The sequence below is a fragment of the Dermacentor albipictus genome, chromosome 1 (genome assembly GCF_038994185.2).
Source record: "Dermacentor albipictus isolate Rhodes 1998 colony chromosome 1, USDA_Dalb.pri_finalv2, whole genome shotgun sequence".
Taxonomy (NCBI): domain Eukaryota; kingdom Metazoa; phylum Arthropoda; class Arachnida; order Ixodida; family Ixodidae; genus Dermacentor; species Dermacentor albipictus.
Window position 1 is genome coordinate 177,427,094 of NC_091821.1, and position 20,419 is coordinate 177,447,512.

Here is a 20,419-nt window from a genome sequence, read left to right on the forward strand (position 1 = left end):
CTTGCATGTAAGTGCGTGGCTTTAAGTGCAAGTCGTGGTATACGTGAGTTTACACCACGACTTGTTCAACTCACGCGATTGCACAAATGAGCAGTGTCTTGCTTGGAGAGAGCTGGTCTTTGTCTTCGGGGAATAAATATTTATGCTTTAAAGCAAACCTTTAGCGAAGTATTTCGTTGATTTCTAAACCTTGTGCGCTCAATTAAGCTTTACTATTATTCTTTTTCCATCGCTGTCAGTAACTAAAATTGAAGTGCAAAACAAATCATTTCGCTTATCACATTATGTCTTAACTCATAACTGTGTGCACACTGGCGCTATCTGTCTTTCAAATCATCAAAATCTGGGGGCTCTGCTCGAGCCCGCAAAGTACATGTTTCGTTGTTTCACTATCCCCGCAAAGTACGTTGCGCGTCTTGCTTTTACTTTGAAAGCGGACCTGCGTATTACGAACGTAACAAGTTCGTTCTACATATACAGGGTCTTTTTTTAGATGCGCCATATTTTTTTAAATATTGCCTCCGGCAGATAGCACAGTTATAACACTTGATCTAAATTACACGATGAAGCGGTGATTCTTTCTAGCCGAAATCAAAATGTTCAATTGAATGAATGAAGTAATTACGCCAATTAACTTTTTAATTAATTACTTTACGCCACATATTTCAGTCTACGAATTCTAGCCGCGGAGTTCGCACGGCATATCCACTTGGAGCGAATTCTCTGGGCAGCACCAGTTCCGCGATATTTTCAAGGTGATCGTCGAAATGCATTGGTGTTCCAGTTACTTTTGTGCTTCAGTGCATAAAACAGCGGTTTCTTAAGAAAGTAACCAGAACGGCCGTGCATTTCGTCGGACACTTTGAAAATTAACATCGCGGAACTGGTGCTGCCCAGAGAATTCGCTCCAAGTGGATACGCCGTGAGAACTCAGCGGCTATATAATTCGTAGATTGAAATGTGTGGCGTCAAGTGATTAATTGAAAAATAATTAGCGCAATTGCGTTAATTATTCAGTTGAACATTTTGATTTCTCGTAGAATAGCCGCCTCATAGAGTAATTTAAAGGAAGGGTTAGAATTGTGCTATCTGCCATAAGCAATGCTAAAAAAAATTGGTGCAGCTAAAGAAAAAAAAAACCCTGTATAAGGTCGAATCAGCTTATAGCGAAATTTTATTAATTACTATGGCGATGATAAAACGTTGCTCATTTGAGTTTATAGATGGCGTCACCTTACCTCGCCTGTAAGGGTTTGGGTTTACATTTCTATATTCAGACGTTCGGGGTTTGGGTGGCATTAACAGTGACGGACGGACGGCTGCGACTAAAGAAAATGCCGAGATTCTAACGAGCCGCGATGGTAAAAAACAATCAAGAAAACAAGTACGCTGCTTGTTGCTTTCAGTCTGCATGGCATCGCCGATAAGAGCCGGTTTCGTCTCGCTTGTCGTGGTTGTCCTGTACTGACACGTACGAATATGGTACGGGCCACCTCAGCCGACCACACGGACAAGACGGGCATGGTTTTCCACAGAGAGGGTCCTATACAAGGTGCGTGGGTTTTACGATAGTGGTCTGCGTAGGTTCGACAATATACGTTCGATGCCGTTTTGCCCTGGACGACGCTATGGACGACGAAGCCTCGTCAGTTGCTCCGTGATGACGCTTTTTCTTTTTTCTCTTTTAATACGTAATACTTAGGAGATGTTGGCGCTTTTACGCGGCGCCGCCTACTCGTTTCACGTCATTTATTTATTTATGTCGTTGCAACAACATAGTAGTCGAAGAGACCTTACAGAAGGGATCCGGTCATAGAAAAAACTGTTAATATAAGCACTTGTTCTTATTTATATGTTTTTAGATAATAATACACGTTCAAAATTTGAAAGTTTTGCATAAAATGGCTATATAATAAAGAGAGAGAGAGAGAGAGAGAGAGATGTGGCACAAAAGAGAAGAGTCACACGAACTCCACAGACTCAACTTCCACTACCGTGACCGTCAATATCTAGCCCGTGTGTACCAGTTAAGATTATCCAAGCTGTTTAAAGAAAAAAATATATTAAAAACTCACGGCGCAAAATACAATTATCAGGCTTGCGATGTTAAGATGTCAGACGTCTGACGACCGAACACCGTAGGATTTAAAGTCGTATCCTGCACTAGAGGAGAAACTTGGGCGTGTTGGTGGGGATCCATGTTTCGGAAATTAACAGCGCAAAACAGACGAGGACGAAGAAAAATAAGAACACGACGCTGGCGCTGACTCACAACTGAAGTTTTGTTTTGAGGGAAATCACATTTATATGCACCGGCCAACACAGGCCAACAACTAAGCCTGCACCATGTTCTTAAAATTTTGTTTTTCATTTCAACCGCTTGGCTAACTGTTAGCTGGGACACCCTATATAAAGTCACGTGAACCTTGCTGCATTTTTGCTTCCTTGCAAAACAGTACAGGCATTGCGCGTAAGAATAGGTACTGCTTATGGAAAGCTGGCCGTTACCGTGGGGAGGGCGTGACTCCCCTAGTACCGCTTTCTAGTGCTGTGCAAGCTCGCGTATCACTTTATCGCTTTAAAGCTTTTTTTCTGGCATCGATTCTCTCTCAGGTGATCGGGCAAAATACGGACCCGATAACCGTCTCGAGCAAGAGAGGAATCAGAACTGTCCGACGTCGGCGAATGTTGCGTTCACGTTGCCGTAAGAAAAAACAACAACGCGGGATGGGACGTTGGTGGGCGGAATCGGACGTTCAGATGAAATGTGGGTCTTGAGGTGTGCGCAAACTCCATAGTAGAAGAAAGTAAGCTCTATGAGGCATATGGGGGGGCTAAGAGGACGAAAACTTATGGGCCAATTGTTCGGGGTGTGGCCCGAAAACTTCGCTGCCGATGTCGACGGCCCAGAAAGGGCGGGGGGGGGGTGTTCATTCCCGCCTCCGCAAGCCACGCAGTGGCCTCGCGCGGGCGGTGGCACTCAGCACGCGGAAGAACGAAACGAGCGAACTGTACCAGGACGACGGTGCCCCTCTCCGCTCTGTCTCCGCGACACCCTTGGAGCGGATGCCGCCAAGGATGCATCGGGTGGACGCCGGCGGGCCCCCCTCGCCACTTCCCTCGCGATCGTAGCGGGGGGGGAGAGCACCGGAAGCCGGCACGAGGCGCGGCTGCCGCCAAGCAGCGCGCGCCTAGCTTCGCGTCGCCGCTGATGCAGTGCTGCCTTCGCGACCGCAACGCTGCGATGGCGTTGCGGCGGCCCCAGCGATCCGCTCGCGGTCAATTCGTGGCGTCCCACAAACGAGACGAGAGTCGTGGCAGTGCGCCCAGCGGCGGCGTCCACTCGGGTCGGGCCAGCGACCCGCTGAAAACCTATATAACCAGTATCACTTGGCATGCGCGTACTCGGTCCAAGTAGCGCCACTGATTTGCTTGCGAAGCCGACAAATTTCGCTGCCGTCGATACCCCGGCAGCGCAGGAAGCTTAGGTTGCGATTGTACTCGTCGTGGTAAATATTTAAAAAAAAAATGACGTCGTAGATGGTTTAAGCACGATTATGTCGAACAGTTCATGTTCGAGAACGCGAGCGGAATGAATTCGTACTTTAAGAACAGAGTGTCCGGCGCTTCGTTTTTGACTGCGAATCGTCGACGCGATACGATCGCGTTTAGGTGCACATTGACAAGCGGGTTGTGTTACCCTCAAACACGACCCGACGCTTGCTGAGCTCAGGCGACTGTAGCGTTTGCGTAAGCACGGCGAACGTATTTCGGTTCGACGAGCCAACTCGACCTGCTTTCATCGAGTTCAGTATGGCTCTAAAAGTGATGCCACCTTAATTATTTATTTTTCCACATCTTTCCAGTTCCATAAGTTTGCAGCGTTTCGTGCGCATTTGTCATGTCACGCCGTTAACTGCAGGCGCCATGACATCTCCCTGGCAGCGCAGCTAATAAATAAATAATTATAAAGAGGCCCTGTATAACGGCCGCAGTCGCGGGCATGTTGCTTAAGTGGGCTTTCAGATAATGATTCGGTTCACCGTCGGGTGTCCTGTGAAATGCCGCGGGGCTAAATCCGTCAGATGGAAGCGGTATTTCAGTGAACGCGGGCATCGCACACCTCTCATTTGTCAATCGAGAGCGTTGTCTGGGAATCCTTAGCCGCTCCCGTCGCAGGTAGTCATTTTAGTTTCACTTCGCACGATCAGCCGTTATGCGTGTATACCGAATTATATATAGGTAACGGCAAAGTGCGTGATGGTGCTCGGCGGCATTCGTGTTATTATCGGCCTGCTCACCGACACGAGCGCGCTGTATGCGTGGATACGCGGAGACGTCGATAACGCTCTACAGCTCTTATGTGAATAACTTGAAGGCCGCGCCGCACCATGACAACAGAGAGAAAGATGTGAGCACTTTACCGATGCATAATCGGTACACTCGCGGTATATACTATAAACGCCTATAACTCAACTCTGTACAGGCGGTAACCGTTTATGCATGCCCAATGTGCGATCAGTCAGTCGAGAAGAGAAGCAGAAAGCAAAAAGAAAAAAGAAAGGAAGGAGCGCACACGGCATCCCGGTTCTTTATTGTAACATGTGCCGCGCGATAAAAGGCAAGAGAAATAGCGATAAAGAATTCGCCATAAAAAAAAAAAAAAGATTGCTTGAATAGCGTCGTGCGTTGCAGCTGCCAGGCTGGAATTCACTTCGCAACGTGTACACTGACGTTTGAAACCCTTAGCTAGAGTATGAGCCACGCCAGTGCTCCACCATGTCCTGTGAGGCATTTAGAAATGTTCACCCTCGGGTGCAGTGCGTTAAGATATATGTAGTAAATGTTTATGCGAGCTGCAAACTTTTTTTTTCTTACGAAACAGTCCTGCTTGGCTACAGTTTCTTTTCATTTTTAAAGCTTAACGCTGCGCTTTTGCTTGCAGTTTACGGGCGCAGAAGCGCCAACTGCGGCGTTATGGCTGTGTTGCCTGCAGTGGGTGATGACGGGGTCGCCTGCTGGCGCCTAGAATACTTCATACTGTCTAGTTCAACAGATCGTATATTTATGCGCCACAGTGCGGAACAAAAATATTAAAGTACACCTGAATTCGAAGTACGCGGATGTTTTCGCCCCCATCGAAATGCGGCCGCCGTGGCGGGGATTCGATCCCGCGACCTCGTGCTTAGCAGTCCAACACCATGCCCTCTAAGCAACCATGGTGGGCCACAGTGCGAACGAATTATCACCTTCGCGAATGAATGCGACTAGTAGATCACGCTGCCCGGTGTAACCACGGCTTGAATACTGAACAGCAGGAAAACATTGCTGTGATGTTTCGCATTAGATATTATATGAGGTGTGTACGCGCTCACTAGGTTGACCACTGTGCGTTGCACTCCTAACAGCTCTGCCCCGAAGAGAGAAGCGATGGTGCTACTACAAACAAGCAAGACTTCATACTTTGTGCCTCGATTAACTTATTTAGGGGAACGAAGAAAGGACAGTCGCCCACTCACGTACACACAGGAAGAAAAAATGCCGGGGTTTCGTCCGCAAGGCAAGTAATTGATTGTCATAGCAAATTATTAGACAGCTATACGAAGTAAGGCTAATAGTTTTTTGGTTGTACGAGGCACTATAAACATTCGCTTACTAACTCAATTGACAAGCATAGTGTCACGCGCACAGGCAAACATGCGTACATCTCACTCGATGACTGCCGGCAGTCGCTGCCAGAACGCTGGTGGGATGAAGAGCGGCAACATCGGCGGCCAAATCGCCCTTCGCGCTGCCTCTCGCTTCAATGCGAACTAGTCGCGCGAGAGTACAGAGCACAAGAAGCCGTCAGCTATCTCGGGTCGCCTCATCTTTGCACCCACCTCAGATTACCTCCAAGGTATACGGCGCGCGCGGTCGGAGTAGAAGAGGATCACGGCAACCTGTCCCCTCCCCCTCCTCTCTCCTAGCGCGTACGCATGTCCCCGCTCCTCCGTGTTGTGCATGACGGGAGACGGTGCGCATTTCTCCTCACTATGGTCCCTAGAAATATTCTAGGGACCTTATCCCATGCTCTAGCTGCTCTTTTGCGTGCGCGGGATCAAGCCACCATCCTTCTCGGTTCACTTTCGTACCCTTTCCCTCTCACCTAGAGCATGCGGCACCGCGTGGCGCGATAGGACCTTATCGGACGTTATATCGGACGTCGGAACGCTTTTATAACGCAGTGCTTGGTGCCTCCACAATTATTTGTCGAAGATGTCATTTCGTTGTATATAGAGGTCGCGCACTGCACAGCTTCCACTAGGACCGGGGGAAAATAATTACTTCGTTATGCAGGTCATTTCGTTGTAGAGGTGTTCGTTGTGGAGACGCTCGACTGTAATTGCTATCGCCATAAAAAAGAAATTTACCGATAATTACGATACTCCCTAATGCGAAGTTTGAGCGCAGTTCTATACATGTTTTCATTTCGCGATATATTGGCTGGCGCGGACAATCTGTCTCGTGCGGCACGTTGCAAACGGGGCCAAGTGTGGCACGGCATGCCTTACTAATCGGGATATCTCGAGAGGCAGCGCGTGGGTGACTCGTTGGCGCGATTCCCAGCCGCCGCTGCAGACAGAGCTCCGCTCATGCAACGCTTTATTTCCATACATGGTATCGGTGGCGTCATCGGTGAACGGTCGACGCGCGCTAATCTGACACCATCTCGTAGCGGTCTTCGCCGCAGAGCCCGTCTTGCGCGGCGCTACGCTTTTCTTACGCTTTCGCCATACCTTCCTTCTCCGCTTTCCGCCTCATGGTTCCGCTGCACCCTCCTCTTCCGTTTTCCTGCTCGCGCTCTCTTCGTTATCGCCGTCTTTCATACCCCGCTGCGCTCGGCGTTCGCGCTTTCACCCTTCGCTGTGCTCATTCGCTCGGTTACGAGGGACGCCGACGCTTGGAAACGCTGCCGTGCGCTTCTGATGGTGTATCATGCGCAGAAACACTTTCACTAGCACGCTTTGGAAGATGCATATGCGGCATTATTTGCGCATGTTGACAGAGAGCCCTTGGCTGCTTTGCGAAAGCCCTTTCCCTGTGGACAGCCGAAGGGGAAATGAACGCAACAGTCGTACTATCAATCAGCCTTTAACGCACGCACGGGCTGCCCCCCCCCCCCCCATTCCACCCCTTTAATTGTTGGCGCCACGAGAGTGGAGACTTCCGCCGCGCTCCTGCGGGGAGCAACCAACGGCGGGTGACCACTCGAGCGCGTCGTCGTCCGGCTGGTGGGCGATGACGGAGCTCGCGCGCATGCGACGTCGTCTGCGGCGCGGGTTTTCGACGCCGCAGGTGTGCGCTGTCAGTGTGCGCTCGGTGAGGAAGGGCTGCTGTTGCAACAGTTGGATGGTTGGATTGCACGGGCATATCAGATCGAATCCGTCTCGGCAATATCAAGCACCGCGTCTAATTTGGCTGTCAGGCTCGCTGTCAGCGAATGGAGGAGACACGCGTGACCTGGATGCGTCTGGCGGCAGCCACACACAAAGAAAACGCATTTTTCGATCGCGAGCCTGCATTCTTATTCGTCTTTTCTTTTTTTTTTCGTTGGGTGGAGGGGTCAGTCGCAACTTACGCCGACGCGCACGCTCCTCGGTGCCACCTTCCTTCGTCTCGTTTGCCCGCCACGACCGCAGCGCTATCAGGGTCAAGCGAAATGCGAACGTCCGCTCTCTGCACTTTTGAGTACATTCTGTGACGCCACTACGAACGTCGAAGCAGTAGCAGCAGCCGCAGCAGCCGCCGCCGCCTGATGGGCGACGCAAGGCTCCTTGGGCGCTCAAGGATAACTGAAAAAATGTCGCCGTTTCAGCGTCCTGCCCGACTAACACGACCTCTGTGCCAAATTGCAGCTTCATTTCCTAATGTCACCAGATGGTCATGAGATGTCTGAAAAAGCTGCTGCAGGTGTCATGCGTCGCAGTCAGCTGAGAGCATTATATAAAGGAAGCGAAATGCAATGTTTCATTATTATTTTTTTTTTCGTGGCAAAGATATTGCAGTACCGAGCATGTCACCGCACTTGACATTTTGAAAAACTGCTGCTTTCGTGGCGCGCCGTTCCTTCGTTTCTCTCGCCCCCTCTGTCTCTCTCTCTGCGTTGTAGGGACGCTCGACTTTCACGCGTCCCCTGATACTGTTTTCCCCGCCTGGTGATAGCGTCTCCTGTAATGTGGCTTCTACGCGTAGCTAAGCGCCGGCGGCGGGTAGTGTGGCTGCAGATGAGTACGAGAGATGGCGCAAGTGTTGCGCCACTAACGCAACCTAACGGCGGGGCTACTCGGGTTCAAAAAAGAGTCGTCTGTCCCTTTTTTCACTTGGGCTGGGCGAGCTGCGTGGACGTTTCGGGCGCTCGCCGGCCGTTCGCGGGACCGTCTTGGGAAAGGCTTAAGAGCAGGACACCGGAATGGACGAACACCATCGTTCGAACGCGCCATCGTTCGCGTGACCGTACACGAGATCGATTAGGCGTCGGTGTCAAGCATGGGAGCGAACATATTCGCTCGCTATCCGGTCGCGGTGAGCCGGTCTTCCTCGTTTTACGCGCGCGCCCATCGGCATGCTCTATATGTAATAATTCGGCTGGCTAGATTGGTGTATAGTAAGCGCAATAAGTACCCTTGTGATAGTCTGCACTACTGTGTTGTCGTCCCTTTGTCCCAATGGCACGTTTGAGACTCCACACTGTGTGGCAACTGCAGTGACTACGGGGTCACGGATTGGTGTTACTTCCTCTTTTAGGTTACTTTTACTTCACTCCTACATTTACAGTACACCCGCCGTGGTTGCTTAATGGCTATGGTGTTGGGTGGCTAAGCACGAAGTCGCAGGATCGAATCCCGGCCATGGCGGCCGCATTTCGATGGGGGCGAAGCGCGAAAAGACACATGTACATAGATTTAGGTGCATGTTAAAGAACCCCAGGTGGTCCAAACTTGCGGAGTTCCCCACTACGGCGTGCCTCATAATCAGATCGTGGTTTTGGGTCGTAAAACCCCATAATTTTTTTTTTAAATTTGAACCTTTACAGTACAGTTGCTTCCTTCGTACTCGTGTGTGCATGCTTGAATCACCAAAGTTTTTCCCAACTCTGGCCAATGCTTTAGTCATTCGCTGATTATTGAAGAAAAGAAGAAACAAACAGCATAAATTACTAGAAGAAAACTAACGAAAGACGACAACCTGGCAATTTCTGCAGAACTTTGCGAAAAGCGTCCAAAACCACGAAAATGCCGCGAAATCTGTGACCTTTATATCTGCACTATTTGGGCGCGAAATTCAAGAAAGTTTGGAATAGATTTCCAAGAGAGGCACTCTAAGCTAACCCGCCCGTAGGCCACGCTAATTTTACGGACAAACATAGGATCGTTGTACACGCAAGCTTCTTCTTTTAAGACGGGGTGTTCTCTTTTCCCACTCCACGCAGACTGCAACGAGTTGAACGATGCGAAACACTTTATTTGGTATTGCTGGCGTCCTATACTGAGCGAGATGTGTTGCTATGTGTATCCTGTGGAGAAAGGGATTTCCGCTCTATGTTCGTGTGCAGCAGTTCCTTCGAGGTAGGATCTCGCGCCTTCTGCGTATATTTCTCTATGACTGAGCACTTCCGAGCGTGAAGTGACAGGATTCATATTCCTGAAAGAGACGCTGTAGTCGGGCTGAATTTCGGCTTTAACTGCCTGGCAAACTTGCCTGTTGAAGCACTATCACCACCCCCATTTAGCCTAAACAGGCGATACACACACACATCCGCAAAATGGCACAAGCAGCTCGTCTGCACAACACAAAAAAAGATAACGGGAGTGGAGGCCAGCGCAATCTGATTGTGACATCACATATATCGCTCAAGAAGGAAAAAGAAAGAAAAATCGCTTTAGCAGGCCTGCATACGTGACTCCGCAGAATCATAAATCAGAGACCTGCAAAGTTGTCACACATTACCAGCGCCCTCTGGACACTGTTTTATTACCACGACAAGTGCTGCTCACGTGATCTCTGCCGACGCCGGTGAGTGCATTCCGCTCTGATTAGCGCACTTAATCAAACACTTCTGATTTTCAAAGCCATTCTCAATGCCAACATTGGCTTGTGAAGGGACGTTTCTAAATACCTGAGCAAAATTTTAGTTCGAAATATTTATTGCCGTCTCTATCGCGATAGTTGCAAAACCATTTCACCCTTGTTTGAGGCAGTTACAGTACGTCACGCAGTATTTCGTTAATTTTTTTTTTCTTGCGCCTCCCCTAATTCAACCACACACTTGCATAAGCTTTCCCCCATAAATGCTCTGTATTGTTCCCTGTATTTCTGCGCAGTAACATTCCTATTCAATTGTAAGTTTTCATACGGCTGCAGTTTTATTATCTGCGTGAGCTGTTTGGCGTGGTTCCGTGAAGGTGACTGATAATAATATATTATTATTATTATTATTATTATTATTGAAAGGAAAGAGATATAGTCACCCTATAATGGTGACGGATACTCCTTTTCGCACAGCAGAAACAACAATATAAAAATATATGTAGATGTTATTACTCTATCACAACGCCTACACGATGTACGCTCATTTTTGTAACGTCATTTGGTGTATATACGCATTCTTCAAAGTACGCACTCTATCACTTCAGTTTTCATTTCGATCCGACTTTTAGTTCTCTTACAGCAATCGCTTCGTCTGTCTGTCTGTCTGTCTGTCTGTCTGTCTGTCTGTCTGTCTGTCTGTCTGTCTGTCTGTCTGTCTGTCTGTCCGTCCGTCCGTCCGTCCGTCCGTCCGTCCGTCCGTCCGTGAAAACTTTGCTCACTGAGGACTGACTCCGGTACTTTTAACAGCTTCCCTGTATGAAATGAAAGAAACAAAAAGGTCACAGTGAACGGTCGACCGCGTCCGTTATTGAACTGTATTGATTGTATACCTGCGCATGTGATGCTTTGGCTATGGCTCAAAGAGCGCATGCCTGGCGCACTACCTGGGAGGGAGTTAATTGTGCAGGCGTCCACACTTCTGCCAAAAGCGCTCGAGTGTTGCGCTGCGAGACAAAGAAAGCGATATTTTTGCGTTGTTGTTTGGTTCGGAAGACAATGCTTGTGGAACAACGGTAGTCATCCTGCCCCAAAAAGTCAGTCTTTAATGCGGTATCCTGCAACTATCTGCTTTGGATATTGCCTTTTTTTACCTTATAGCAGCGTAGTGCTCCAGCGCTCTATAGGCCTGAGGTTGGACCGTCTGCACGAAGCAAGGAGAATACGTACGCGTTTAGACCATCCCATTCTCCCGTTCTCGCACTTGTCATCCTGGCGTCATCGTTTGAGCCGTGCAGACGACTGAGCCTCTTTTTTTTCCCCTTCCACATTGCAGCTGGAAAGGGGACGAATACTTTACGGCGCGAGAATACGACGACACTTTTGCAGCTTGGCGGGATCGCGTCCTGTTATCCGGTGCGGTAGCTGCCGTTGTGAATACACTTATGCTGCGTATTATATAGCTTTCTCCGGATTGCGTGACGTCTAATAAGTCATCGAGTCTGATTCGTAAATTTCCAGCATGGGAAGCAAACGAACTACTACCTGGACTAGTAGGAGTCGTCTTTGGTGATCGGTACAATCTTTTAGGATGAGTACAACGGTGAACCCATATGAAATGCAGCACCTACTGGTTTGCATTCGAGACCGTTAAGCACTCTCGTGCTTGCATTGAAATTGAAAAGGTACCTCGTAGCCAATTTCTTGCGCGTATAAGGTCCACTCAGCATACGTTTGCAATGTCACATCGCAAATCACATGCTTCAGCAGTAATATCTTATTCGAATAACTGATTGGGTGTTTCCTACCGTGAACTGGCACGGTCAGCTCGGGTTTGGCAATTACAGGGCTAAGCGGGCGGTCATTCTGTTCGCTCCGGCGTTGAGCTGTTGAGCGACATCTGCGTGGGATGCGTTTGCGCACGGACCCGCGCACAGTTGTGGGTGTGTGGCTTTTCTCGCGCCGCGCCGATGACGCCACCTGTTGTTCCCTTCTCTCGATTGTTCGTGCGTCAGTCTCGTCTCGACGCGTATGTCAGGCTGCGCAGTTTGCCGGTCGCAGCGCGTAACCCTGCCGAAAAAGAAAAAAAGAAAAAAAAAGAAAATGGTGTCGCGCCGTTTTCCTGCGTCGCAAGTGCGTAGGCAGCGAACTCTCGCATTGTCGGCCACTTCTTCATTTTCTTTCTTTCTTTTTCCTGTTTTTCAAAATTTTTTTTGTCTCAGCGTAGTCTTCGCGACGTATGTTCGTATCTTCTTCGGTCGTTCACATTTTAGGCTAAAGTGGTCCAACCCTAGCGGTCTTTTTTTTTTTGCGCATTTACCGCACATTAGTTGCGCCTGGTATATACGCACCACGTTTCGAAATGTGCAACAACAACAACAACAACAACAACAACAACAACAACAACAACAACAACAACAACAACAACAACAACAATAATAATAATAATAATAATAATAATAATAATAATAATAATAATAATATAGAGGATGAGGAAGGAGGAGGTGCGAGTGAAAAAAAATGGATGTTTTTGTTTACCCTGTAAAACGATTACCGTGTCTGTTTTCTTTTATTCTTCATCACGGTTCATGGTAAGGCAATTTCAATTTCTTCACGCTCCGAATTTATTTTTTTAAAAAAGGTTCCTCCTTATATCTCACTATCTAACGTATTTCATAATTTAGTTCAAGTGAGTCTGGCTACTAAACTTTCTATCATTAATTTATTTGTTCACACTATCTCCACTCTAAATTGTGAGTAGGCGTGCATTCTGCGGGTTTACTTAGTGAAATGAATGAAGTTTTATTTCCCATTAAAAATGGAGGAGGGCGAGGAAAAAAAAGCCGCAAGGAGACGGCTTGAAAAACTCTGAACCCCCTGACAACACATGGCAGCGAGACAGGTCAGCAAAACACGCAATGAAGAAAACTAATAGTAACCGGAAAAGACAATAAAGGCATAAATTTGGTGCAGTATGTCAGCACATACATAAAACAGCGCTGTTCCTCCTGTGTACACTGACAAATACGTGAAATCTATAAGGTATGCTGTGGAATTTGCCAACAAAAAACAATCAGTGGCAATAACAGTAAAATACAGTATGTCACATAGAAGTACCTTGACAAGAAGCACTCAAAAAACAACTTGTATAAACAGAAGTAAGTAATTTACATAATGAATAGTGCAGCCAAATCAAATTGTTTAACTAGCGAAAAGTATATGCCCAGCATATAAAATTCATTTAATAAGCGCGGCAAACAATTGTTCAGTGATTGTAAGTCATACGTGGAACGGCAAGTCGCGCAAGTTTCCGAAGTGCGGTCCTCCGAGAGTCATAGGTGGCAGTACTTTCTAAATTCGTAATTTCCGTAAACGAGAAATTTCTCTGCTTAAAACCTAAAGAATACGCTTGCGCTACCTATGCCGGTGTAGATCGTAAACTTGTTACATTTTGTATCTCTTGAACAAGTTGGACGTAGGCTCGCACTAGGCGTGGTTCGCAATAACCCGCAGAATTTTCTTTTTTTAAGCGTTTGTGAGCCTCATAACATTTCTTTATGTGTTTGTGCCCCATATTAAATTACTGTAATTTAAATAGATAAGAAAGAAAGTAGATTTGTACCTTAATAATTTCACGGATTGTGACAACGATTTCTGGTTAATATGCCTGTAATATGGCCTAACTTTTGCAATATGTAATTCACATGGTCTTCCCATATTATTGTCTCAGAAAAGTAAACACCAAGAACCTTCATATGGATTTAACAATTTCAATTTTCGAACAAATAGTGATGTTATATTTTGCCGGAATTTGTCTGCTTTTAGCTCTAAAAATGACTGCTTTGGGTTTATTTGTATTTTTTTACGTATATGTATTATGTATATATTATGTATTTTATGTATATTATGTATATATTTTATGTATATATTTAGCTTGTTTCTATATGTAATCTACCTAATACATATGTACACGCGCATTGTGGGCGGCACACTATACAAATAGCACACAAAATCAGAAATATGCAACTGGGCACTACTCATACTTACTGTCAATGTAGAATATTCTTTAAAGCTATCGCGCGATGAAAAAAAAATCCGGGCGGCGAGTTACACTTGTCGCCTGTTGCTTACATTCTTACTGTACGGTATCTGTACTTCGCATGTCCCCCCCTCCCCCACCCCCCACCCGCAAAGTACTTCTTTATGTCACGTACGTTTCTTCCTGCCGACCGATTCTGGGGCTATGGCTGAGGATCATCATCATCGTTATTTTCATTTGACTGAATAGGCCCAGAGCAGCCGGGGGGCCTGAAGAATGAACAAAACGAAGAAGATGGAAGGGTTGGAAAGGACGCGGTATCAATAAGCTTACGCGTGACCACAACGCGATGTCTGAGACGAGAAGGAAAATGGGACCGCCGCAAAAGTGGACATCAGCAGGGCAAATTTCGCAGTATCACTTAGCCACGCTCAGTGGTGCCCTGGAATAGGGGCGCCAACCATGCAGGTCGGAGATCGTCATCAACCAACAGAAGATCAAGACATCCGGCCCTACCGCTGAATTACTCTTTCTAGAGTAATAAATTGTTTACTTCGTCCTTCTCCTCCTCCAAGGTGTTCAGTTAAGAGCGAAAAAAAGAAGAGAAAGAAACGTTATAATTTTAGCTCATTGTGAAGAGGAAGAAGAAGGGGGGATGCGCGTGCACAAGAACAGCGGCTTGAGCGATACCAGGCGACGGAAGAGGAGGAAAACGAGAACGCTTACTCGGCGCAACCGAGTGCTAGCGTTCTGTTCTCTCCTGAACAGAGTCAGCGGCCAAGGCATGGAGGATTCCAAAGCTGAAAAAGTGAAGGTCATACAAGTCCGACAGCCTCTGAAGGTTGCCAAAGTCACTGTACGGCGCCGGTAAGTGGAAAAAGGTCGATTTTTTGTTCTTTTGCGAGGATTTCTCGGGAGGGACGCCTTTGGGGCGGAGTCTGTGGTCAGGCGACAGCGCTGCGAACATTCTGGATCCCGAAGAAGGAAGAAGAGAGGAAGTAGGCTAGTCAGCGCCCGTCAGAACATGGCTCGGAGAAAGGAATTCACATCTCGAGAACGATATTTCAAGGTGTGAGGTCGATGTACCGGAACTGCGCGCGTGCTGTGGACCTGCACACGTGGTATGCGTTCTATGAATTATTTTCGGTTGTGCGTTGCACAACCCCCACATATTCAAGTAGCGGGATGCAGATGGACGCGAGGAACTTGGCGAAAGAACGCGGGCCAGCGAATACATCCCCGTTTAAATTGTGACACGAAATTACTGCAGTGTGCGCACGTCCATTGGCTCGTGACGGGGCGAGCATGCGCGCGCACTAAAATCTGCGAGTGCTTTATTATACAGGCAAAAAAGGAACTCCGCGTGCTTTGTCGGGTTTTCGCGTGCATATACGATACGAAGGGCCGTATCTTGCGACGGTCTATTTCGTTTCCTATAGTTCTCGCGCTTCGACGTTGAATCGGACGCCGCCGTTATCGCCTGAATCGGCCGCTCGTCACGATGGGTGATGAGAAAATTAGCCTTAACGGTGTCGAGAGGAAGGCATCAGTACAGCGGCAACTTAGATCGAGAGGCCGAATAATTGAAATATTTCTGTTGGTAAGAGCTGCTTGAAATTGGCCGGTCGGGTTAGCTAATATAGGTTTAACTATAATAGACTGCTTGGTGTGTATAAGACCCTAGAAAATCGTGTTCGAAGAACTTCTTTGAATTAAGATTAAATTCTGGGGTTTTACTTGCCAAAACCACGATATGATTATGAGGCACGACGTTGTGGGGGGCTCTGCGTTACATTTGGCCACCTGGGGTTCCTTAACGTGCACCTTAATGGAAGTACGTGAAAGCTTTTTGCATTTCGCCCCCATCGAAATGCGACCGGATGGCCCGCGACCTCATGCAGTGCAACGCCATTCAGTCACCGAGCTACCGCGGCGGGTTGCTCAAATAAGTTCTACATGCTGATATAGCATCCCGATTCCTCAGTGTACAGTGACAGACGTCCCTCGCGATAGCCAACGATGCGATGACGAGATCAAGGCAGTGGCCAATTGAAAGACGATCTCGCGTGTGGGGAGCGTTCTTGCGAATCAGTGGCTGGATTCACCTTGTGAAGTTGCCGGCTGCATTCGCTGTCACCCTCGCTATTGCGTCGTTCGCTATAATGGCTTCCGGCACCCGTTCTTGCGATCGGCTGCTGCGCACCGACCGCTTTGTGAATTCCAAGATGTGCAGGAGCAGGAATTACGGGTACTCCTGACCGTGCTCACAAAACAGTTTGTACGTTGGAGTAGTTCTTAACAACAGACGCCCGGTCAATAGGATACATTATATTATTAGCGGAGGAAAAAAACGAAGAGCTGCCACTAACGAGAAACTTTGTGAATGCTGACCCTCGCTGCTATAAACTGGCGCACGGGTGCCTCTTAGCTGAGCGCGTCTTGCCACCTGTAGGTGCCAGTAAGAATTGAAAACACAAACTCACTGAAATCTAGGCACTGGTTCCGATTGTTTACCGACTATTCCAAATTATTTCTGTGCTTGAGGTACCGTGATGGTGGCTTCAGGCAATGCTGTTTTCAAGCTGACATTTGCGTAATATGGTACAGTGAAAAGACGCCTTGTCAGTTGCATTTACCTTTTATAGCTACCTCACCTTCCTGTGAAAGTAAGGAGACCCCCCCCCCCCCCCCACACACACACTTCTAAAAAGATTTTATTGAATGAATGAACATTTAATATTTATTTATTTATTTATTTGAAATACTCTCAATGCATAATGGCTTGATAGACAAGGGAATTACAGAGAACTACATAGATGAAGTCGCGGGTCTGTCGAAAGCTCGTCTGGTCGGGAAGAATCGTGGCGAAAACAGGAAACAGACGCGGACCAAGGGGAATTTTCTTTTTTTTTTTTACCTGACATTCTGGCCCCCACAAGGCAACCTTGTTCACAACGAAGCTTCATTATGAACAAGGCTCTCGTGTGCGGACTGAAACGTCGGGCAAGAAAAAAAAAAAAGATTCACCTTGGTCGGCGTCTGTTCCCTGTTTTCTCCAGAGATACAGACAGAAGAAATGAGATATTACTCCGCTCCGTTCTAGCATGCTAAAGTTGCTGCGCTTATCATTCGCAAAATATAGCGGTCTTTTAGGTAGTCCAGCGTTGTACGCTTCGTGTAGCACAGAAGGCGTAATATATCGTACAAACAAACATATCGAAGGCGTTACGGCTGCTTGTAAGCAGCGAATGATGGCCGTTTCCACGAAATTAAACTGAGCCTTGTTTGGAGGGATCGTGAAGTTGCCACCTGAACACTCAGGCGTTGACTATATATGTAATCAAGCAAAAATCCTGCGAGAACGTGTGCAGTCATATCGAGAAAGTACGGCGCGTATCATGTGTGATGGACGAGAGCCAAAGCTCCTTTCTTTCATGGCTATTTTTTTTTTGCCAGGTATGTCGACATGCACTGCAAAAATTCGGTACCCCCCCCCCCCTCTTCCCCTTCCTTCTTTTATTTTTCTACGTGACAGTTGCGCGCGTGTAACCTCCGGCGGGAGGTCGTCAGTGGCGTAGCCAGAAATTTTGTTCGGGGGGGGCTACGCCACTGGCCCCATGTATATATATATATATATATATATATGGGGCCAGTGGCGTAGCCAGAAATTTTGTTCGAGGAAGCTTTAGCTCGGGTGCTCCTATTTAAATACATGTAGAAGGGGAATTCGTTTTTCCCTGCAACCACTTCACCAAATTTGAGGAGGTTTGTTGCATTTAAAAGAAAAAGTTTAATTCTAGTGACTACTGGTTTCGAATTGTTCATTTAGGTGGTCAATTATTTATTCAAAATTGGCCAAATCAAACATTTTCAGATAACGAAACTATCAAGTTTAAAACTCCGTGTCTCAACAATGAAAAATGATATCATAATTCTGTGAATTGCATCTAATAGTACATCTACAGCGGACAAAATGGATATGTTACACATGAATCTAAAAAATATTTTAGTATTGTGGAAATACGGCTTGTGCAGAACCCTTGTACAGAACGTAACCAATTCACGTAAGATACAAATTGACATAGCAAACTCGTCCGCTTTGACTGTTATAATAGATGCCGTTTACAGAACCACAATGTCTGTTCTTCATGCATAGCTATTAGTTTGTAAACGTCGTGCTTCTATTTTTTCAAACTTTCGAATTTTTCAAAATATTTTAAACAAAATTCAGGCCCTAAATCGAAGTTGTGTTTCCAACAGAACTAGGATTTACCTTTCTCTCTCAAATGCAACGAATTTCAACAAAAGCGATTAGGAGGATTATCTAAGAAAAGCGTTTCTGCGTTTTACAAGTATTTGAATAGGCCGCGTCGGATGGGGCCCGAGCTAAAGATTCCTCTTAACCATTTGTCAAGGGATCAAATCCATGAATAATAACTGCATTGTCATTGCCAAAGATGCTGAAAACAAATTCTTGAACGCTACGCACAGTCAAAACAATAAAATATGTATTTTTTCATAAAAGAATATACTCGTATGTGCCAAAAATTTTGCCCAAAATAACTGGTATCAATGCTTCCATATTTTTGTCTATCTAATTAAATAAAATATCACACGAACTTTAGAACTATATCAGTTCGAAACCAGGAAAGCAGTGCATGCCACTGATATGGAAAATTAAAAGGCAATGAACTGAACAAGTTGAGGACAAATATGTTAACAAACTTTGTCATTCAAGAACCGTGCTTACATTCTTGTATATATGCAATGACCAGTCAAAAATCTCAATGACGCTGTAATTTGTTTTAATGTATTACGCAGGAGCAGCTGCCACCGGTCGTGTATCGTGAGTAATTGCACCGAAATCATAGTCGCAACAGAGGGCACGTACAAAAAGCAGGAATTCTGCAAGATATACGAGGGCAAGTCAAATGAATGTGAGCCAACAACGGGGTACTTTATTTAAAAGTAGTCTTCATGAGAATTTAGACATTTGTCCCATTGACTAACGAGTCGCGTGATTCCCGTCTTATAAAACTCCTTGGGTTGCTGCTTCAAAAAGTCTGTATCTGGTTCCCTCGAGCTGTTTTTTCGGCTGCCCCAAAATGTAGAAGTCGCAAGGTGACAGGTCTGAGCTGTATGGCGGACTGCAGCGTTTCCCACTTGAATTTTGCCAGCTTTGTATTAACCACATAAGCGACGTGGGGACAGGCATTGTCGTGGAACAAGATGACCCCATTCGTCAATTTTCCACGTTGTTCGTTCTTGATTGCGACACACTGCCGTTCTTGCGTTTCACAATATCGGAAACAATTGATAGCCTCTCAAGATTTAGCAAATTCCATCAGTAATGGACCCTGACGACCGAAAAAAAAGTCAACAACACCTTTCCAGTGGAAATGGTCGCCTTTGCGTTCTTTGGGCGTGGTAAATTCGAATGTTTCCACTGTAAGTTTGCCGTCGTGTTTCAGGCTCGTAGTAGTGGCATCAAGGTTCGTCCCCAATCACAAATGCAAACAAGAAGTCGTCATCCTCATTGTGATACCCGATCAGATGAGTCAAGGCAGCGCGAAACTTCTCCGTCAGGCTCGCGATGGATCAAAATATTGGGGATCCATTGCGCACCAAAGAGCCGATAACCGAGAAGCTCATGAATGATGGCGTGAACCAAACCGTGACTGATGTTCAGACGGTCTGCCAGTTCATCGATGCTTATGCTCCCTTCTTGTTCCATCAGCTCGTGAACCTTTGAAATTGTGTGGGGGGTGATTGCACGATCGTTTTGGTCCAGTCTAGGAATGTCTTTACAACGTCCTTTAAACCGTTTGTTCCAACACTTCACAGTGGTCAGTGAAATGCCCTGTTCAACGTAAACGGCAGCCATACGGCGATTAATTTCTGTTTTGGAAACACCTTTAGCTGTCAAAAACTTCGCGACACCGAGCTGTCCAACTTTTGAAGTGTCCATCATGCGACGCAACCATATTCAACCCAGTGTATGAGAGCATTAAAGAACAGTTATCTTCACACCTGCGTGTCACTTTTGTAAATGAGACATGCCGTTCTCCTACGCGCATGCCTCGCAGATAATGAACCGAACCATTATTGCGCGGTTAGGGTAGGCGCACTTTCATTTGACTCGCCCTCGTACATTAGAAATGCAAAAATACAATGGGTATACAAATGCGAAAATACGGCTTGATAAATAACAAAAAAGTGTCACTGGAAACAAAGTTCACTGCATGTATACACAAAACCTCGCAACAAGATATTTAGGTATGCGTATAAGTCTCCAATGAGTCTATGTATGTA

At 46.7% G+C, this 20,419-nt stretch overlaps 1 protein-coding gene across 2 annotated transcripts in view; it reads left to right on the forward strand.

Annotated features, from left to right (window-relative positions):
• tna (tonalli) overlaps window positions 1-20,419 on the forward strand; it is a 302,871-nt gene that overhangs the window by 228,160 nt on the left and 54,292 nt on the right. Inside the window, exon 1 of one of the 2 annotated variants that reach the window (XM_070529710.1) lies at window positions 14,764-14,974. The exons of the other annotated variant lie outside the window; for it this stretch is intronic. Within the exon in view, the coding sequence (XP_070385811.1) occupies window positions 14,892-14,974 (83 nt within the window). The 5' untranslated portion in view covers window positions 14,764-14,891. Of the gene's footprint in view, window positions 1-14,763; window positions 14,975-20,419 lie in introns of those variants that run through there. 2 annotated transcript variants of the gene reach the window in all.